Source organism: Haematobia irritans, chromosome 2 (genome assembly GCF_050003625.1).
Source record: "Haematobia irritans isolate KBUSLIRL chromosome 2, ASM5000362v1, whole genome shotgun sequence".
Taxonomy (NCBI): domain Eukaryota; kingdom Metazoa; phylum Arthropoda; class Insecta; order Diptera; family Muscidae; genus Haematobia; species Haematobia irritans.
Window position 1 is genome coordinate 129,069,675 of NC_134398.1, and position 21,492 is coordinate 129,091,166.

Genomic DNA, 21,492 nt, shown 5'->3' on the forward strand with positions numbered 1-21,492 from the left:
AATAAAATTATCAATAGAAATAAAATTTTGATTCAATTTTATATAGAAATAAAATTTTGACTAAATTTTCTATAGAAAAAAATATTTTATTTTATTACTATAGAATTTCGAATAAATTTTTTATAGAAATAAAATTTTGACAAACTTTGCTATAGAAATACAATTTTGACAAAACTTTTTATAGAAATAACATTTTGACAAAATTTTCTATAAAAAACAACTTTGAAAAAATTTGTCTGCCAATATTCCACATATGTATATGGCCTTAAAATAAAATTTAAAAAAAATAATTTCGATTGTTCGAAATATTTCAAATAAATTGATGTGGGCATTAAAATGGATCGATCCAGCCCATCTGCTAGTCTAACATTCTAGGAAACATGAAAAGATAGCCGTAATTGGAAGTTGATTTTCATTTACAATCATGCTGTACATTGATCGAATGAATAACGCAATGGAAATTAATTTGCGTAAAAACTTGCTTAGTTACAAAAATGTGAAGTGTTTTAAAAAATTTAGTTTAGCCGGAGTCGGAGTCGAGCAAAATTTTTACGACTCCGACTCCGACTCCGACTCCAGCAAAATCTTCAGACTCCGACTCCAAGACTCCGACTCCGACTCCGGCTCCACAGCCCTGGTTGTTAGAGACCATATACTAACACTTTGTACCAAATTTCAGCCGGATCGGATGAAATTTGCAAGCCAAATTTGGGGGTCCGTTTATATGGGGGCTATACGTAAAAGTGGACCGATATGGACCAATTTTTGCATGGTTGTGAGAGACCATATACTAACACCATGTACCAAATTTCAGCCGGATCGGATGAAATTTGCTTCTCTTAGAGCAATCGCAAGCCAAATTTGGGGGTCGGTTTTTATGGGGGGTGATTTCAATAGACGGATGGACATGCTCACGACGAATATATATAATTTATGGGGTCTTAGAGCAATATTTCGATGTATGTATATATATATATATATATATATATATATATATATATATATATATATATATATATATATATATATATATATATATATATATATATATATATATATATATATATATATATATATATATATATATATATATATATATATATATATATATATATATATATATATATATATATATATATATATATATATATATATATATATATATATATATATATATATATACCCTCATAGCATAATTTCTGACCTTATTTACATTTGAGTCAGATCGGTTGATAAATAATGGACTTATGGCCAAATTTGTCCTCGTACCAAAAAAACGACACATACCAAATTTTATCAAAATCGGTAATAATTACGACCGGAATCCTGCGAACAAAAATACATGGACGGACAGACGGACGGACACCAAGCGGTATATCGACTCAGGAGGTGATGCTGAGTCGATCGGTATATATTTTAAGGTCTTTAAGGTCTAAACTCAATATTTCTGGTAGGCACATTTATTGGCAGATCTAAGTTATTATACCCTCACCACTATGTGGTTTAGGGTATAAACACATATATTTCCATTTTTTCTCTCGCCAGAAAATAATTTAGTTAAACGAGGAATTGTGTTGTTTAACTTTTCTGATACTGTATTTTCTAGTGAAAAATCATCTTATTTGAACTTTTGGTTTCAAAGAAATTTCCATACATTCTTATTTCAATAGTTCAGTATCCCAACAAAAATTCTATTGGAACATTATGGTTAACCTTTTCACTACCGATGTCCACTACAGAGGACATTCGAAAACGACTCCAAGCTCTAACTCCCCACTTAGTTTCGATTTATTTCTCGATGATATTTTAAAGTAGAGGCTCTTATCTAAATAACCTATAAATATTTTCAATATTGCTGGGCACTAAAATGTATTTTCATAACATTTCTTAGCAATAAACGAAAAATACACAATTTTGAGACAATTTTTCTATTGTACGTCTCTAGTAATTGGATATTCATATAAAAATTATAGCCGATATTATTTCAGATTCTTTTTTGATTTTTTCCAACACTTCAAGAGATATTACAGGCCAAATAGCGTTTAGTTTCGTATGACCATTTGGTCACAATTCAAGAATTAAATTTTCAGAAAAAACACATGTAGCTTTATAAATAATTGAAGTAGGACTTCCAAATTGCAATATTTTTTCTACATGCTGTTAGTACAAGTAGAAACAGAGGAAAAATGAAAGTTTTTAACATTAGGTTTAATTCGGTAGTGAAAGGGTTAAGAGCTCCTTAAAACTGCATTCCAATGTTAACACTGTTCGCAAGCTTAAAAAATATAATCAAATTTTGTTTATCAACTCCTCAATTTTCAATTAATATTTTTAGTTTTACCATATATCCGTTGACAAAGATTACCGATTGATAACTTTGTAATATAGAATCACATGTATTTCCGGCCCAAAATATTCTTGAAAGAAAATTGAGTTTTGGACTGGGGCTTTTACGAAATCAAGAAAAAGTATTGAAAAAGGTGCTATAGTATTGCATTTTCCATCCCTGGTCGATATAGGTCAATAATTAGTTAGAGCCAAAATTAGACCTCTGGAGCCTCTTGGAAGATCGAACCGGTTAAAATTTAGTACGTGTTGTTAGCATATGCCCTCTCACAACCATGCACAATGTGGTCCACATAATTATTGTGGACCATAATTATATGGAGCATCTGCACTTTACTGGCACCTCACCAAATCGCTTAAATTTCAAGCATGTTACGTAGTTTGGTATTCTGATTCTAACAAAGTAAAAATTTTGGCCCGGAAGTACCCGGGTCTTAAGAAATAACCTCGTAAAAGTCACTCAAAATTTTGCTATAACTCAGTCATTTTTGTTTCAATTTGAACAAACTTGGTGTCGTTGTAAAGCTGATCCCAAAAAACTTTACGTAAATAAAGGGTGATACGGTCAAAATTTGGTCAAGGGAAAACGCGTGTAAATCGGTGAAATCGTTTATTTAAAAAATCAAATTAAATTTCTTTTTCAAGTTCAATTAGTATAAAATTCAGGAAAAATATTCAGTTAGGCTTTCGCTTTTCCAAATTCGAATTGCCGGGCCTCACGCTTGACACCTGCCATCAGATTTTGTACAGCCACCTTGTCCACCTTCTTCGCCACAGAAAGCCAGTTTGCCTTGAACTGCTGCTCGTCCTTAGCAGTTTTTTTTTGGTCTTCTTTAGGTTCCGCTTGACAATAGCCCAGTATTTCTCAATTGGGCGGGGCTCTGGCGTGTTGGGAGGGTTCTTGTCCTTGGGAACCACCTGCATGTTGTTGGCGGCGTACCACTCCATGGCCTTTTTACCGTAATGGCAAGATGCCAAATCCGGCCAAAACAGTACGGAACAACCGTGTTTCTTCAGGAAAGGCAACAGACGTTTATTCAAACACTCTTTCACGTAAATTTCTTGGTTGACAGTCCCGGAAGCTATGAAAATGCAGCTTTTCAAGCCACAGGTACAGATGGCTTGCCAAACCAGATATTTCTTTGCGAACTTTGACAGTTTTATGTGCTTGAAAATATCTGCTACCTTTCCCCTTCCTTTTGCCGTATAAAACTCCTGTCCCGGAAGCTGCTTGTAGTCGGCTTTGACGTAGGTTTCGTCGTCCATTACCACGCAGTCAAACTTCGTCAGCATCGTCGTGTACAGCCTCCGGGATCGCGCTTTGGCCGTCGTATTTTGTTTATCATCGCGATTTCGAGTCACTACCTTCTTGTAAGTCGATAGTCCGGCTCGTTTTTTGGCTCGATGCACGGTTGTAGACGACACACCCAGCTTATTTGCGGCATCTCGGAGAGAGAGTTTAGGGTTTCGCTTGAAACTACCGGCAACTCTCTTTGTCGTCTCAGCGGCTTCCGGTCCACACACACCTTCAAAATGAGGGGTGTTCAGGTTTTTTAAATGCAAAATTGAAAGAAATACGTCAAGTTTATTTTGACCCTTTATCTACTAAAGTTTATGAGATATAACAACAAATTTAAAATGTTATTAGGGTCAACATTTTAAATTTGTTGTTATTGTGAAAAATCGTATGTAACTTAAAAGTCCTTCGATTAATACCTATACTTTTTCCTCCTGTATTCTGCATATATGCAAAAAATTTTGATTTTAGGCCCAATGTTGAACAGAATGCAATGTGGGCTAATGCGTCGGTAAAGTGAAATGGGTGAACGGCCTGTGGCCGGGGTTTGAGATTTCCTCCTATGCACTGAAAAAAATATTGTCGTGAGGTCAAAGATTTCATGTCTTTAAAATACGAATGCAAATTTTGCTTAGCATAGAAGACGCATTTCTCTAATATAAAGTTTTTTTCCTTGTCCAAAAGTCGATAAACTTTTCAATGAAGTCGTATTGTCCTTACAATTAAGTGATATCACATAAAAATTTGTATCATAATATGAAAGAAAAAATGTTTGGGCTAAGGTCAACTTGACTTTAATAAATAAGAAAAATTCTTTAAATTTAATGAAATTGTCTTTAAATTTGTTGTTGTATTTTTGCATCTTGACTACAAAGCAAAAATTCGTTCAAATATAGGACATGTTTTTCAACACTTTATTTTAAAGACGTTTTTTACATGAAACATAGCATAATTTCTACTGGAAGTCGAGTCTTAAATTAGAAAATAAAGTTGTTGTTAGCTCATTTTTAAAGGACTTTGATAGCATATGAAGAAAAATAGCTCAGAAAGTGAAAAATTAAAATGTACTTCCTAGAAGCAAGTACACAAAACCCAAATTTAAAAAAGAATTGTGTATTAAAAGTATCCTTACTTGTATTCTCCGCTTCTTTGGCTCGGAATCAATACCAAAAATTTTAAAGTAAAGACAAAATCTTTGGAACCGGGCATGCTTTTTTTCAGTGTGGACAGCATCCAAAGGGGGGCGAAGGTAAAGTGAAATGGGTGACCGGCTTGCGGCCGAGGTTTGAGACTTTCTCCTATGGACAGAGTCCAAAGTGCGATAACGCGAAGGTAAATTAACATGGGTGGCCGGCCTTCGGCCGCGGGTTGCAACTTTCTCTTATGGACAGAGTCCAAAGTGGGCTAACGCGAAGGAAACATGACATGGGTGGCCGGCCTTCGGCCGGGTTCTGCACTTTTCTCCTATGGACAGAATCCAAAGTGGGCTAACGCGAAAATAGAGACATGGAAGGTCTTCGGCCGGGGATCAGAACTTTCTCCTATGGACAGTTTGAAATGGACTGACAAAAGCCCATGTTCGAATGAGTGGACAGTCTATATGTAGCATTGAAATATATGGTTGCATTAAAATTAGTAAATAACACAAATAAGTGCCCACAACATTGTATATAATTTTCTCAACGGGCCAAATATATATATTTGTTAGTATATATATGTGGAATAAAACCTTGATAACTTTGCTAAAGAGCAGAAGACTTTTAAGTTACATACACCCAAAAAATTCTGTTACTCATAATAGCAAAAATGTTAGCTAAAACAGCAGTTTTTATTTGCTGAAAAAGGGACAGCAGTAGCATGTAGATGTTTCAGCAAACATTCGTTAGTTGAAACAGCAATCATTTTTTACAGCTACAATAGCAAAAAAATGCTGCTGAATTAGCTAACGTGTTTGCAAAAAGTTTTTGACAAACATCTCTGCTAAAATAGCAAACTACGTTAGTTGAAATAGCTAAAATTTTTACTGCTATAACAACTACAAATGTTTGTTGTCCCAGCAACAAAATTTGACGTTTTTTAACCATATGTTGAAATGAAACCCGTAAATAATTTAATACTATAACTTCTACATTTATTAAATGTGTGAAATAAATTGAATTCCATCAAAGTATTGGGAGTTGAGTTGGATTGTTGTCCAGGATTTATATACTTTGTTTTTTCTTCTTTGGCCTTATACACGCTGATAAAACATAATGTTAAGACAATCTGTAATGAAAAGTAATAAAACAAAAAACAATTCGTAATTACACTAGTTTACACTAAAATTTATATTTGAAGAGAGTTTGCTTTTTAGGTATTTTCATCTCCTGAATTCGAAAATAGAGGTTAAATTTTTTTTAATAAAGCAGTTTCTGAGATATCCTTATATTGAACGATGTCGTCAAAGTTGACCAATAGAATAGGTGCTTTTAGCAAAATATCAAATTGATTTATACTAAAAGCATACATTATTCTTTTAAGGCCGTGGCATTATTTAGCTAAACTAGCAACGTTGTTTTGTTATCCTGGTCTTAATACTCACATTTAAGGTGAACTTTGCCAATTGTGATACATTCGGGTACAGTTTAGGTTAGCTATAGCGGCAGCCCGTTATTTCAGGTTCCCTTTGATTATTTAGTCCATTATGATAGAGCAGTGTTAAACTTCTTTCTTGTCACTGTGTGCCACCCGATTCCATGTAAGAAGCTCAAAGACAAGGAATCTCCTTTTTATAGCCGAGCCTGAACATAATTACCCATTGCGATGAAAAACACTCAGAAATGTCACCAGCATTACAAAACTTTATGGTGTTTGGTCGAAACTAGGATTGCTAATAACAGTTTGTCTGCACAGCGGGTATGAACCATTTGTACGACGGTTGCTCCCATATATCAATGTATAATAGTAATTTTCCAATCTAAAAAAGGACTTTACAAGGAATACAATATTATACAATACAATACTTACCAAATATAATAAAAAAATTTGGAAAATATATTCCAAAACAACACAAAATAATTTTTCCGTTGTCTCGTGTTTTCGTTTAAAAGTGATGCTTTGACGGCGTTGGCGTTTGACATATCGACGTTGACATTTGTCAAAACCAACAATAGGTCTGTTCGCGTGCTTTTCTAGCAATAACAATAACAAACAACAAATGAGGCTCATTTCCACCTTGGCGTATATGTCAAAATGCAAAAAATGAGGGTCCTCTATTCAAGTGGCCTTGCGGAGTTACTTGATTTTTGTCCACAAATGAACTTGTTTTAAGTTTGGAGCTGGTTGGTGTTGAACTGGACAACACTAACTTTTAACAGTTACGTGTCACACAAGCAACTCTTTTGCAGGATAGGTTTCCAAGCTGGGCAATCATAATAAACCACCAAGATATTGCGACTTTAAAACCTTCCCGTCGGATGAAAGAATGCTATCAACCCAGCGCCGAATCACAGCCTCAACGATAGAATTCACATGAATATATTTGGTTGAAATTGCTTTTCATTGTCAACTGCATACTTTTCGCTTTATTATGAAATAAACATCCGAACATTTATCTCAAAACATTACATTTTTCTTCGAATACGAAAATACGAGCTCTTATTGGAAAATACTTTACAAAAATATAGAGTCCTTTTAGAAGATCTTCATCAAGTTGAGTTTTTCTGCGGCTGTTTTGTTAAAATTGTAGAACAGCCATATATCGACTATCGAAGACATTGACATGTTAGATTTGTCGTTCGGGACAAATATTTATGTTAGCCACATATTCATAGAAGTTAAGCGTATACAAATCCCATTTAATAAAGAAAATGTAATTAACTAAAAAGCATAGTTTGTTCACAAATGTTATTGCATAATCAAAAAATACGAATTGTTTTTAATTTTTGATGTTATATAATGTGTACCATTTTACTATTGTCCATTTGACCGGAGTGAATCTATAATTTTATTCGGATCAGCAGGAAATTTCAGCAAACAACTGACTTTCCTGCAGTATGTTTGCTGTTCCAAAATAACAGATTGTTTACTGTTTTAGCAAACAAAAAAATGTTAAAACAGCAGCATTTTGTTTGCTGAAAAACAGCAGACAGCGGTTGCTATTAACAACAGACTTTTTTCTATTAGTGTACAATTTTTCACAAAATTAGGGTCAACATTTTAAATTTGTTGTTATATCTCATAAACTTTAGTGGATATTTACGTACAGTTTTTTGTGGTTAATAGCACTTTACAATGGCAACAAGTTTGTTCAAATTGAAACATAAATGACTGAGATATAGCAACATTTTGAGTGACTTTTACGAAGTTTTTTTCTCAAGACCCGGGTACTTCCGGACCAAAATGTTTACTTTGTTAGAATCAGAACACCACGTAAAATACTTAAATTCAAGCGATTTGGCGAGGTGCCAGTAAAGTGCAGTTAAGCCAAACCCTTAACCCTCTAATGCCCCAATTATTTTCCCAGCTGATTAAATATTCAAGGTTAACGACACAAAAGCAAGAAAACTAAACAAGACAAATTTATACGGTAAAATTCAGTATATGCTGCAAAGCCGCTTGAACAGTTTTAACTAAGGTTTCTTTTTATTTTACCCATGTTTGTTGTCTTAAGGTGTGTTTTACTAAAAGCTTCCTGATTTAACGAAGCCCGCCTAAAGGCGTGATTGGACATTAAAGGGTTAAGGGAAAATCAAAATTTGGATTCAAATATTTTGATTTATTGCGCAAAAAATACGATTTCTAATTTATTTAAGAAGTGGGTCAGATTTATTAAAGCTAAGTTAACTTTATATCATCATAATTTTATTTTATTTCATCGGTGGTTTATCTCCTCTCAGTAATTCTGGTGATATTTATGAGTATTTCATAGCATCTATACACACAGAGAAAAAAAGTCTGCTAAAAATAGCAGTCGATGTCTGCTGTTATATTTATAAGTATTATATTTTAGTGCATATGTTTGTAACACCCAGAAGGAGACGAGATAGACACATGGTGTGTTTGGCAATAATGCTCAGGGTGGGTCCCTGAGTCGATATAACTATGTTCGTCTGTCCGTCCGTCCATCCGTCTGTCTGTGAACACATTTTTGTGATCAAAGTCTAGGTTGCAATTTAAGTCCAATCGCCTTCAAATTTGGCACATGTTCCTAATTTGGGTCAGAATAGAACCCTATTGATTTTGGAAGAAATCGGTTTACATTTAGATATAGCTCCCATATATATCTTTCGCCCGATATGCACTAATATGGACCCAGCAGCCAGAGTTTTATACCGATTTGCTTGAAATTTTGTACAAACATAACACTTAGTCGTATAGTCAAGTGTGCAAAATTAGATTGAAATCGGTTCAGATTTATATATAGCTCCCATATATATCTTTCGCCCGATATGGAGTTATATGGCCCCAGAAGCCAGGTTTTTGGCCGAATTTGGTTGAAATTTTGCACTAGGAGTACAATTAGTAGCATAGTCAAGTGTGCAAAATTTGATTGAAATCGGTTCAGATTTAGATATAGCTCCCATATATATATTTCGCCCGATATGGACTAATATGGTCCTAAAAGCCAGAGTTTTGGCCCAATTTGGTTGAAATTGTGCACAGGGAGTAGATTTAGCATTGTAGCTTTGCGTGCCAAATTTGGTTTAAATCGATTCAGATTTAGATATAGCTCCCATATATATCTTTCGCCCGATATGGACTAATATGGTCCTAGAAGCCAGATTTTTGGGCCAATTTGTTTGAAATTTTGCACTAGGAGTACAATTAGTAGTGCAGTTAAGTGTGCAAAATTTGATTGAAATCGGTTCAGATTTAGATATAGCTCCCATATATATCTTTCGCCCGATATGGACTAATATGGTTCTAATAGCCAGAGTTTTGGCCCAATTTGGTTGAAATTTTGCACAGGGAGTAGAATTAGCATTGTAGCTATGCGTGCCCAATTTGGTTGGAATCGGTTCAGATTTAGATATAGCTCCCATATATATGTTTTTCTGATTTCGACAAAAATGGTCAAAATACCAACATTTTCCCTTTTAAAATGTCCTCTGCTTAGTCGAAAACTTGTAAAAAGGACTGTAATTTTCCTTATTATCAAATACATATATATCGAGCGATAATCATAAAAAACTTTTGGGAAGTTTCCTTAAAATTGCTTCAGATTTAAATGTTTCCCATATTTTTTTACTACCATTGTGTTCCACCCTAGTGCATTCGCCGACTTAAATTTTGAGTCTATAGATTTTGTAGAAGTCTATCAAATTCTGTCCAGATCGAGTGATATTTAAATGTATGCATTTGGGGCAAACCTTTATATATAGCCCCCAACACATTTGACGGATGTCATATGGTATCGAAAATTTAGATCTACAAAGTAGTGCAGGGTATAATATAGTCGGCCCCGCCCGACTTTAGATTTTCCTTACTTGTTGTTTACTAACATTGTGTTCCACCCTAGTGCATTAGCCGACTTAAATTTTGAGTCTATAGATTTTGTGGAAATCTATCAAATTCTGTCCAGATCGAGTGATATTTAAATGTATGTATTTGGGACAAACCTTTATATATAGCCCCCAATACGGATGTGATATGGTATCGAAAATGTAGATCTACAAAGTGGTGCAAGGTATAATATAGTCGGCCCCGCCCGACTTTAGACTTTTCTTACTTCTTTTTTTTACTTTAGGGTCTAACGAACAACAAATTATAAAAGTTTTAGGTTATACATTTTCCCCAAAGGATATTTAAGAACCAAAAATAGTATTTGGTTTATTTTTGCAATGTAATATCCTTATAAGCTCCTAAATGTGATCAGCAAATATTTTGTTTGCTGCTGTGCCTCAATTTGATAAATATTCAGATTTTTGGGCAAATACTATAGAAGTTCTTAAAATATTGTTTTAATTGTGCTACGATAGCCCCTACGTTGACATTTTTATTTGTTTCAACCAAACTAAAATATGTTTTAGTGTAATCGAGCTTAAAGATGACAGACAATGTTTGCTATTTCAGCAAACAGTGTCTGCTTTCCCTTTCTTAGCAGACTTTTTGCTGTTTTAGCAGACTTTTCTGTACTTTCGGTTTCGCATTGCAAACAGAAGCCAATGCATCCTGAATAAGAGACAGTTGGTGCGATTTATGGACTAGTTGGATGCACTTCTGCAAAGATGATGCTAATCGGAAGATAACTGTGAATGGTGATGCAAAGAGTTTGACTGGTATGACATGTGGTTGTCGAGTTATTAAGGAACGGGTACGGTGAACATTTTATTTCACGTTTGGGACAGGTCAATTGGCCGACTATATGGTGCGATTTAACGCTTTTAGACTATTTTTATGGGCTATGTCTATACAGACAAGCCCGATTCAATTGACGCATTGGAAGACAACATTGAAGCATATTCGTAAGATACGCCAAAGAGTACGCCAAAATTGGACTAAGCGGTTGGACCATTTGAAGCGCAGTCGCGGCTCAAACATTAATTTATATGGAGCGTACTATTTATTCAAATAAAGATTTCCTGAATTTTATGTTTCTTAATTTTCCAAATAATGTAAAGGAATGTAAGATAAAACATTTTTTTGTATAATAATATTTTAAATTCTTCATTTACAACTGCGATATTTTCTATATGAAATTACTTACTTTACATTCTTACAGAATGCAGTGTTTTTGTAATTATAAGAAATATGTTCAATAAAAACACATGTTGATTTTTAAATATATTTGTATATGTGTTAATTATACATATTTGAGATATTTTATTGTGCAAAATTATTTTTGTTATTTTCATCATTCTTATAATTATGTTAAATTTTGTTTTAGTTTCGAATTTTGTATTAATTTGGAAATAAATGAACAAAATGACATTTCACTATTGTAAAATAATATAAGGACCAATATAAAACCGAAATGAATGGCACAACTTAAAACGAAAGATGAAGAACATAACTACAGTACTACATACATTAAACATAAATGCATACTAAATATAATAGTAACTACTTAGCCATAGGTAAAAGTTTCACTTTCAATCAATTACGATAATTTAAGGAAACTTGTTTATAGTTAATTCGTTAGAAAAAAAATAGAAATTAATAATAATTATTTGTATGTACTTTTAAAGCTCAAGGAATATAAACAAAATGGAGGAATAAATGTCCAGGAGAGTATAAATTTATAATACAGTTTATTAGCGGGGTGGAATCAGTTCGAACATGGCATATTTCCAAGTCCATGAGCGGGCCAGAGATTCAAAGCGGCAGCGGTTATGTTCGTACATGTACCCCAAGTCCGGTTCCATACATACCTATTAATTATGGAATTTAAATACCAATTTTGATCAAGGTATATTTAAGGTATAAAACAATTACCTCTGTGTAAGGATCAGTAAGCAAACTTTGTACGGATAATAAAACTTTGGAAACATTTAGGGCCAAAGACCAATTGTGTTGAAATATATCGATGCCAACGTCTCCATGGCGTGAAACATTCGGATGTAAAATTTTCGTAAGAAAACGAACTGTCGGTGGAATCATTGGATATCTAAAAAACAAACAGCATGTAAATCAAACATTCAATGTAAGTTTCCCAATAAAGATACGTACCTTTCTGGAAAAAATATTACAATAAAAAATTTCCCACCCTCATATGGACTTCCTGGAGGTCCTTGTATACTGGCCTGCCAGTATGTATTCTGTTTATCCAATGGTATAGCTTCAATGCCTTCTGTGGCATAACTGTTGAGCAGGCGAAAGTCATTACTTAAAAAGTTGGCTCGTATAACATTTTGACGTCTTGGTGGTGTCTTTAGGGCCATTTGTAAAAGGCATGTTCGGCAAAAGCACGAACTCATTAAAGCTCCATACAATTTCATCCAATTCGTTACTTCTGCCAAATTTTGAAACAAAGGCCAACGTTCTTTGAAATATTTACGCCACATTTGTTGTGATGTATTTTGAGCTATTATATCGTGCCACTGTTTACAAACTTCACTGGCCTTCCACATAGACATATCATCCAAATATGAGAATATAATAACCATTATTTCCACCGGAAATGATAAAATATGATTTGGTCTCATAGACGGTCTTAGAGCGCCTATACCGACTTCATTTGCATTGGCACGAGCCTCACACAGTAATTCCATTAACTGTGGAAGGGATCGTGGTGCAGAGGGTCTGGGTCGTTCCAGTGCCTGTGAAAAATGAAGACAGTTAGTTTCTTTAGTTTTGCCATTTAATTATGTTGTTGTTTTATCAATATTTACCATAGGTCTCTCTGGGGCTTCATGTTCTGCTTGCAATGCCGGTTGATCTTCAGGCAAATCATTGTCCACCTCTAATTCTACATCATCTACTTCATCCTCCACAACGTCATCATTTTGATCTTCTTCCATTGTAGGTTCTGGCGTAGGATCGTCCTGTAATTACATACAAAGAGAATATATCAATAAAACTGAAGGAGATGGACTCTCTACAATATAGTATTCTAATGTAACACATTTCATGTAGCGAATGGTATTTGGTATTTAACATAGTGACTTACTCATCCAAAATCACACACCTCAATAAACTTAAAAGTTAAAAATCGATTTTTGTAAATAAAAAGTTAAGTCGAAGTTTTTAAAGTGTTTTTTATTTTAAGTAGTTGTCTTTTTAAAGTTTGGAAAAATGAGATTTTCCAAAAGTCTATTTTGTTTTATGTAGGTTGAAATGAATCTCGTCTTCTCAGTTATTTTGCCGACACTTTTCTATAATTCGTACATGATTGGATTTTTTAAAAAGTTAAATATATCCGATTTCTTAATATCTATAAAATCTTGAATATGAAAACAGGATTCACAAGAATTTGTCTGTAATTACGAAATTAACTGGCCCAATTAATGTTTAAATGATTTTATTTTTCTCAATCACAGAAATGATAGATAATATCTTAAATTAATATTTAAATGCCCAAAAATCCTTTAATTATATAATATAATAATTTTTCCCACATTCGATATGTGGCCTATTTTAAAAGTTTCATTATTGCATACACAAGGAGCTTTCTGTTGTATTTCATATTTCTAAAGTGCTGTTTTTATTATGGGAAAAGCCACCTATCATAGGTATTAAATATGATATTTTCTGGATAATACAGGTCGTCAATAGTAGAAAAACAAATGGTATATTTTAATAACCGTTTAGAATACTCAGAAAATCGCGAGTACGAAACTATGCTTAATAGTATTTGGTATTACAGACATGTTAAAAGTAGTACGAAGAGAAAGCAACATTAAATCATTCATTATCCAAAAATGATACCTACATCATCATCTTCTGTTTTATCTTTGAAAGGCGGCTCATCATTGCCCGAGTCCTCATCGTCTGATATGGTAGTTTCTAGTTCTTCTGCGTGTTCAGTATTATAAAGAAAAGCATGACACGTACTACATAATGGTTCATCAAAATTAGGTCCATAGTAACCATTACACACCCAACATGTGGAACTATTCTGTATTATGGAAGAACAAACAAAGCACCGAAATGAATTATATCCAATTAGCCGATAAGTGTATTAAAATAAATCTTTACCGGAAAATTGAAATGGTCTTCATGTAATTGATTTTGCTCTTCTGACTTCACCTCAAAATTCATATCATCATCGGAAATGTCCATCATATCCATATTTCCATCGTGTACACCATCCATGCAAGATGATGCCATTTTCAGCTGTTGTATTGTTTTTCAAATTTGTTATATATTCGACAACAAGCACAGATTTTCGCATTAACTGTTATTGTATATTTAGCTCATCTTTTATTTTTTGCCGCTTAACTTAAATTCTATTATAAGAAATACTTTTTTTACTTCGTGATAAAACGCAAAATTACTAATGTTAAGTTACATTTATTTAGAATGACAGAATGGGGGATGGCAAAGAATAAATGTCAAAATAAATAATGGTTAAAAATAGACAAAGAGGCAAAACATAATGGAAGAGTTCATAACGTGATTTAATAATAAGGTGGCATTGCTCAAACAACTGACAGTAAATTTGTTTGCGAAAAGTTATGACGAAGTTTCACTCACTACTTAAAACCCCCACCACCTCAGAAACAGTCGTATACATTATCTAATGTGCCGTACAGACTATAAGTTTATACGGACGACAATGGTCCTGTCGAACATATCCCATATATTGACCACATTATAAGTTAAGTCCGAAGGCATAATCGATACTGCTGCATGTTTATGGGATCGATAACACATTTACCGATTATTTAGTCATCATGACAATTCGTATCAATTCGACACACTGTAATATTCTTTACAAACACAGACATTACGTCCGGAAAAACATATGGTCTGTAGGACGCATAAATCTTATTAAAAAGCATAATTGCATATAGATTGTATAATGCCAAAGGCTTATTCGATGTTGGCATTTGTTAAACGGAATTCTAAGGAATTCGTAGATCCATATACAAGAAAAATACTTTACACTAGCTTTGTGAGATCTAGGCTGGAATATGCTGCCATTGTTTGGAATCCCATATATACTGTCCATTGCGATCGAATTGAAAAATTGCAGAAAAAGTTTATAAAGTTTGCATTATTGTCTGTGCCTTTTACTGATCCTTTGCCTTCATATGAAGCTAGGTGTAGGCTAATTCATTTGGATTCTCTTCAATCGCGTAGATTAAAGTTTTCAGTTTTGTTTATTTATAAAATAATTAATGGATTTATAGATTGTCCGTCTCTTTTAGAGTTGATTGGTTTTAATGTACCAATACATTGTTTGCGAAAGCATGATTATTTTGCAATTCCTGCTCATAGAACAAACTATGGATCTTCGGAACCTATTTTAAGATCTCTTAAAGAATTTAATAATTTAAATAATAACTTTGATTTAGATTTTTCAATTTCCCTAAATAGTTGTAATTCTATTTTAGACTTAATTTATTTTAAGAATTGCTAGTCTGTAAGGAATGTATTCCATAGACTGAATAAAAAAAAATAAATAAATAAATAAATAAATCGCCACTGCTTAGTCGCAAAGTTGTAAAATGACTCTAATTTTCCTAAACTTCTAATACATATATATATCGAGCGATAAATCATAAATAAACTTTTGCAAAGTTTCCTTAAAATTGCTTCAGATTTAAATGTTTCCCATATTTATACCATTCACCACTACTGTGGTACAGGGTATAATAAGTTTGTTTTTTACTAACATTGTGTTCCACCCTAGTGCATTAGCCGACTTAAATTTTGAGTCTATAGATTTTGTAGAAGTCTATCAAATTCTTCCAGATCGAGTAATGTGATATGGTATCGAAAATTTAGATCTACAAAGTGGTGCAGGGTATAATATAGTCGGCCCCGCCCGACTTTAGACTTTCCTTACTGGTTTTATTTCTTGCAATTGACCACGAACTTCGTTGCACAAATAAGTATTGAAAACCACATGGATTTTTCGTTGCATTTTAGGGTAGTGTTTTGTCAAAGTTTTCTCATATTATCTTCAACAACTTTTCAAAGATTTCGTCAACATTTTGGCAAATTGAAAGTAATTCGCAAACAATTTGAAGATTTATTGAACATGAGCTATTTCAAGTCAAGTTGAATTTATGTTGAAAATTATATTTACCCTCAAACTGAAAAGTTGTTGCATTTGAAAAACGCTCATCCTGTGTTTATTGGGTAATGTGCTTAACATTAGGGCTGTTTCTTTTTGCACTGGATACAACATTTGTATGGGCTATCCAGAACATCGTTGCACTGGTGTTCTATCCAAAACATCTCATCAGTGCAAGTCGCGCCGATCTTGCCAGATTGTGTTTTGATAAAGTGACGCTTCATCGATTCACAATATTGTGACTAATTTATCGAAAAACATGAAATTCAAAGTGGCATAGTATCATAAATAATCGCAGCAGTAAATATTTATTACTAATTGGGGCATTTCATACATTAAAAATGCAAGATTTCACTTCTTTTCTGTGATTGTTTTTGAACAGCTGATGACAGTGTTGCATATTTTTGGAGATGTCCTGGATAAACGAGTACTCTGTTTTCTTTTAGTCCTTCACGGCTTAGGGTATCCAGTGCTAAAAGAAAACAGCCCTTATGTTTTCAGCACTTCATTATCGCGATTTTATCGCGGGATAAGAAACAGGATCACATCTAAACAAGTCAAATAAGGATCGCCTACAAAACCAAATCAAGAATCTTTCCAAAGAAATTCAAACTCCATTGATCTGACCCAGCATCAAGAAAAAGATCCAAAAAAGACATCAACCCTTCCGATCCAATAATGAGGCTTGCTGGGTAATATAGCAAAGTTATCCGACCGATCAACAAACTCCTTAATGAATGCCCTAGGAGGCCAAAAATCACGATTACACAGCGTATCGAAGAGATCAGCGTCAACAATAATCTTAAATGAAGACCTATTCTCAGAGAACTAAGACTTCAACCTAATAGTCCTAAAACCCGATATACCATCGACCCTAGACCTAATATAATAATCAACGTCCTCAGCCGTCGTCTCCGGGGAAAACCGAGAAACAAAAGCTACCTTCTTTGCGGCAGCCATATTGATTTTCTTCGAGGTTTTCCCCTTCGGTTGAGTCTGAGGGCAATCCGACAAAGTAGGCGTCGCGAACTTGACCACAATGATTCTTTCACAACTATCTTAAAATGCACTTTTTCTAATAGTTTGAAGGGGCCATTGTTGGCGTCGTTTTAAATGTATCTAAAAAGACACCTAATAATTCCACTCATGCAAAGTCTTTTTGTAGTAACTTGGCGTGGTACAACTTCTGAATAGTGACGGCGCTTTTCCGAAGTATTTTGGATATCGTATACGACAGTTTTAGACGTGGTGGGGATTCTCAGAAGCGCCGTCACATTCAAAAAATGTTGGTAGGATTGTATCACGCTAAGTTACTTAGTTAAAGCCAATTTTGTCCCCAACGCGTAATTTAGAGACTTTTTATAATAGTGGATTTGATATCCACTCTAACTAGATTTTAGCCGCTAAAATCAAAACTAAAGGTCGGTACTAAGTTCGGATCGATACGACTTGTCGGCGATGACTAAATAATCGGTAAATGTGTTATCAATCCCATGAACATGCAGCAGTATCGATTATGCCTTCGGACTTAACTTATAATGTGCACATGTTCGACACGAGCACTGTCGTCCGGAATAACTGATAATCTGTAAAGCGCATTACCATAACATTTCACCGTTCACAATGAAGTCCCGCGGCGTTGTCATTTTTGCACCTCGGTTGATATAATTTGATAGGCTTCGGATTGCTGTACTTCGAACTCTGTAAGCAACAGCTGATCTCAATCAAAATAAACTTATAAATCCGTCTTTTACACGTGTGACATGTTTTGTTGAATATTTTGTGCGATTTTCATTGAAGTAATTGCGCAAAAATCAACAGTTTCCATCAATATGAAACAAAAAAAGAAATTAGGTAAGTTTTTCTTGATAGTTTCGTTTTTATTTACATTAATTTGCATTTTATAGGTGTGGGACTAAGTCGAGAAGAACGCCAGGTCATTGTAATAGGTGAGATCATTCAGGAACTTTTACAGGCTCATGAAGAGAAAAAAGATGTTAATCTCAACAGGATGAAATCCCGCATTTCTTCCAAATACGGTTTGGAAAGCTCACCACGTTTGGTGGATATAATAGCGGCAGTGCCGCAAGATGCTAAAAAAATTCTCTTACCGAAATTAAGAGCAAAGCCTATAAGAACAGCTAGTGGAGTAAGTAAAATCTGTTTTATGGAAATGCGTGATGGTTTTTTAAATACCATATACTTTAGATAGCAGTTGTTGCGGTCATGTGCAAACCACATCGTTGTCCACACATTAACATGACTGGTAATATCTGCGTTTACTGTCCCGGCGGACCGGATAGTGATTTTGAATATTCTACTCAGTCCTACACTGGATATGAACCTACATCGATGCGTGCTATACGGGCACGTTACAATCCATTTTTACAAACACGTCATCGCGTGGAACAACTTAAACAATTGGGTCATTCGGTGGATAAAGTGGAATTTATTGTTATGGGTGGTACATTTATGTGCCTACCCGAAGATTACCGCGATTATTTCATAAGGAACTTGCATGATGCTCTTTCGGGCCATACCAGTGCAAACGTTGCTGAGGCAGTGCGTTACTCGGAGAAATCTCGCACAAAGTGCATAGGTATTACAATTGAGACCAGACCTGATTATTGTCTAAAACGTCATATCTCGGATATGTTATCGTATGGATGCACTCGCTTAGAAATAGGAGTGCAATCGGTGTATGAAGATGTGGCTAGAGATACTAATCGTGGTCACACGGTCAAGGCGGTATGTGAAAGTTTCCATCTGGGCAAGGATGCAGGTTATAAAATTGTTACCCACATGATGCCGGATTTGCCAAATGTTGACTTTGAAAGGGACATTGAACAGTTTATAGTAAGTATCTAGAAAACTTTTGTAAAGACATTTTCATCTAACTATTTTTCTTAATTAAGGAATATTTTGAAAATCCAGCTTTCCGTTCAGATGGTTTAAAGATTTATCCCACTTTGGTTATACGTGGCACGGGTTTGTACGAACTTTGGAAGACAGGTCGTTACAAATCCTACCCGCCATCGATGTTGGTCGACTTGGTGGCGAAAATATTAGCTTTGGTACCACCATGGACACGTGTTTATAGAGTACAACGCGATATACCAATGCCGCTTGTCAGGTTATAATAAAGCCCTCTACATATAAGTTGCATTAATTTTTAATTGTAAAATGTTTTTCTTTTAGCTCCGGTGTAGAACATGGCAATCTTCGAGAACTAGCTTTAGCTCGTATGAAAGATCTTGGTACAGAATGTCGAGATGTCCGTACACGAGAAGTTGGTATCCAAGAAATACACAACAAAATTCGACCATATGAAATAGAATTGATACGCCGTGATTATGTTGCCAATGGAGGTTGGGAAACATTTCTGTCATATGAAGATCCTTCTCAAGATATTCTCGTGGGACTCTTACGTTTACGTAAATGTTCACCTGAAACTTTTAGACCGGAATTGAAAGATGGACAGTGTTCTATTGTTCGAGAGCTACATGTTTATGGATCAGTGGTGCCCGTCAATGCTCGAGATCCCACTAAATTCCAGCATCAGGTATACTACTTCCTTCCTTCTCTGCTTATGACACAAATGATTTTCGCATTGTTTTCAGGGTTTCGGAATGTTGCTGATGGAAGAAGCCGAGCGAATCGCTCGTGAAGAGCATGGCAGTACTAAACTTGCTGTTATTTCCGGTGTTGGAACAAGAAATTACTATCGTAAAATGGGCTATGATTTGGATGGACCCTATATGTCAAAAAAAATTGCTTAAAGCTTTTAAGTTATTATTTTTTTATTAAACTACTTAAAATGGAAAATTACATATTTTGCACAGTATACTATATCGAGAGAGTCGAAAAATAACTAAAGATTCATTAGTAGATCTGCTATTGACATTCAAAAAAAGCCTATTCCGTTACTCATATTATAAATACTATTTTACATAATAAACGATGGAGTAGTATCCCCACTTTATGATGAATACATGATGTAGTGGAACGTTTTTCTGAGAAGTAACTATTTAAATAAAATCACACTATAGGCTCAGCAGAGCCAAATACCACAAAAATGATCCAACCTATGAGGTTTATGCCGGCCGCAGCACTAAATACCATAGGCCAGCTTTGGGTGGCTTCTAAAATATGACCAGCTAAATAGACGCCCAAGAATCCTGGTATAGCACCGACAGTATTCATTAAGCCGAACACACTGCCAGAATGTGATGGGGCTAAGTCTTGGGGATTTACAGTAACAGCGTTATTATGAAAACCTGTACCTCCTAGGAAAATTAAAAAAAAAAGTTTAATCAATACGATTTTCAATTGGGGAAGATACTTACCAATAATCACAGTCATACATATCAAAGCTGTATGAAAGTCTGTTGTTCTGCTCATTATGAATAGAGCTAAATTTTGTGCAGCAAAGCAACAGCTTTGTACGATTTTTCTTACTGAAGACATAGACCATTCTCGAGCTTGCAATTTTCCGGTTAGATATTTGGCAAAAAATGTACTCGGCGGTAAGGCTAACCAGGGTATCATATTAACAACCCAACCTTTTGCATGTGGGAATAAGTCATGGAAATATGTAGGCAGCCAGGATAGTAGAACGAAGAAACAATTCATTTCACAAGCATGCGCCAGAACACAGGCCCTTCCGATCCAATAATGAGGCTTGCTGGGTAATATAGCAAAGTTATCCGACCGATCAACAAACTCCTTAATGAATGCCCTAGGAGGCCAAAAATCACGATTACACAGCGTATCGAAGAGATCAGCGTCAACAATAATCTTAAATGAAGACCTATTCTCAGAGAACTAAGACTTCAACCTAATAGTCCTAAAACCCGATATACCATCGACCCTAGACCTAATATAATAATCAACGTCCTCAGCCGTCGTCTCCGGGGAAAACCGAGAAACAAAAGCTACCTTCTTTGCGGCAGCCATATTGATTTTCTTCGAGGTTTTCCCCTTCGGTTGAGTCTGAGGGCAATCCGACAAAGTAGGCGTCGCGAACTTGACCACAATGATTCTTTCACAACTATCTTAAAATGCACTTTTTCTAATAGTTTGAAGGGGCCATTGTTGGCGTCGTTTTAAATGTATCTAAAAAGACACCTAATAATTCCACTCATGCAAAGTCTTTTTGTAGTAACTTGGCGTGGTACAACTTCTG

At 34.7% G+C, this 21,492-nt stretch overlaps 3 protein-coding genes and 1 long non-coding RNA gene across 4 annotated transcripts; 1 reads left to right on the plus strand and 3 right to left on the minus strand.

Moving 5' to 3' along the window:
- Window positions 1-5,752: 5,752 nt before the first annotated feature.
- On the minus strand, window positions 5,753-6,714 carry LOC142224005 (uncharacterized). The gene is made up of 3 exons (XR_012718996.1): window positions 6,650-6,714; window positions 6,225-6,599; window positions 5,753-5,908 (listed from the first exon to the last, which is right to left on the minus strand). It is a non-coding gene; the product is annotated as an uncharacterized LOC142224005 (long non-coding RNA).
- Window positions 6,715-11,398: 4,684 nt separating this feature from the next.
- morgue (modifier of rpr and grim, ubiquitously expressed) lies at window positions 11,399-14,584 on the minus strand. The gene is made up of 6 exons (XM_075296138.1): window positions 14,261-14,584; window positions 13,995-14,180; window positions 12,955-13,107; window positions 12,293-12,882; window positions 12,059-12,230; window positions 11,399-11,994 (listed from the first exon to the last, which is right to left on the minus strand). Exons 1-6 carry the CDS (start codon window positions 14,390-14,392, stop codon window positions 11,878-11,880), a joined length of 1,350 nt encoding a protein of 449 aa, XP_075152253.1. The 5' UTR covers window positions 14,393-14,584; the 3' UTR covers window positions 11,399-11,877.
- A 3,417-nt stretch (window positions 14,585-18,001) lies between these two features.
- On the plus strand, window positions 18,002-20,298 carry LOC142226243 (elongator complex protein 3). Its single transcript, XM_075296140.1, has 6 exons — window positions 18,002-18,161; window positions 18,215-18,456; window positions 18,516-19,163; window positions 19,223-19,440; window positions 19,506-19,869; window positions 19,928-20,298. The coding sequence occupies exons 1-6, from the start codon at window positions 18,140-18,142 to the stop codon at window positions 20,084-20,086; spliced, it is 1,653 nt and encodes a 550-aa protein (XP_075152255.1). The 5' UTR covers window positions 18,002-18,139; the 3' UTR covers window positions 20,087-20,298.
- LOC142225066 (voltage-gated purine nucleotide uniporter SLC17A9-like) lies at window positions 20,090-21,263 on the minus strand. Its single transcript, XM_075294840.1, has 3 exons — window positions 21,184-21,263; window positions 20,654-21,117; window positions 20,090-20,593 (listed from the first exon to the last, which is right to left on the minus strand). Exons 1-3 carry the CDS (start codon window positions 21,261-21,263, stop codon window positions 20,346-20,348), a joined length of 792 nt encoding a protein of 263 aa, XP_075150955.1. The 3' UTR covers window positions 20,090-20,345.
- Window positions 21,264-21,492: the final 229 nt, after the last annotated feature.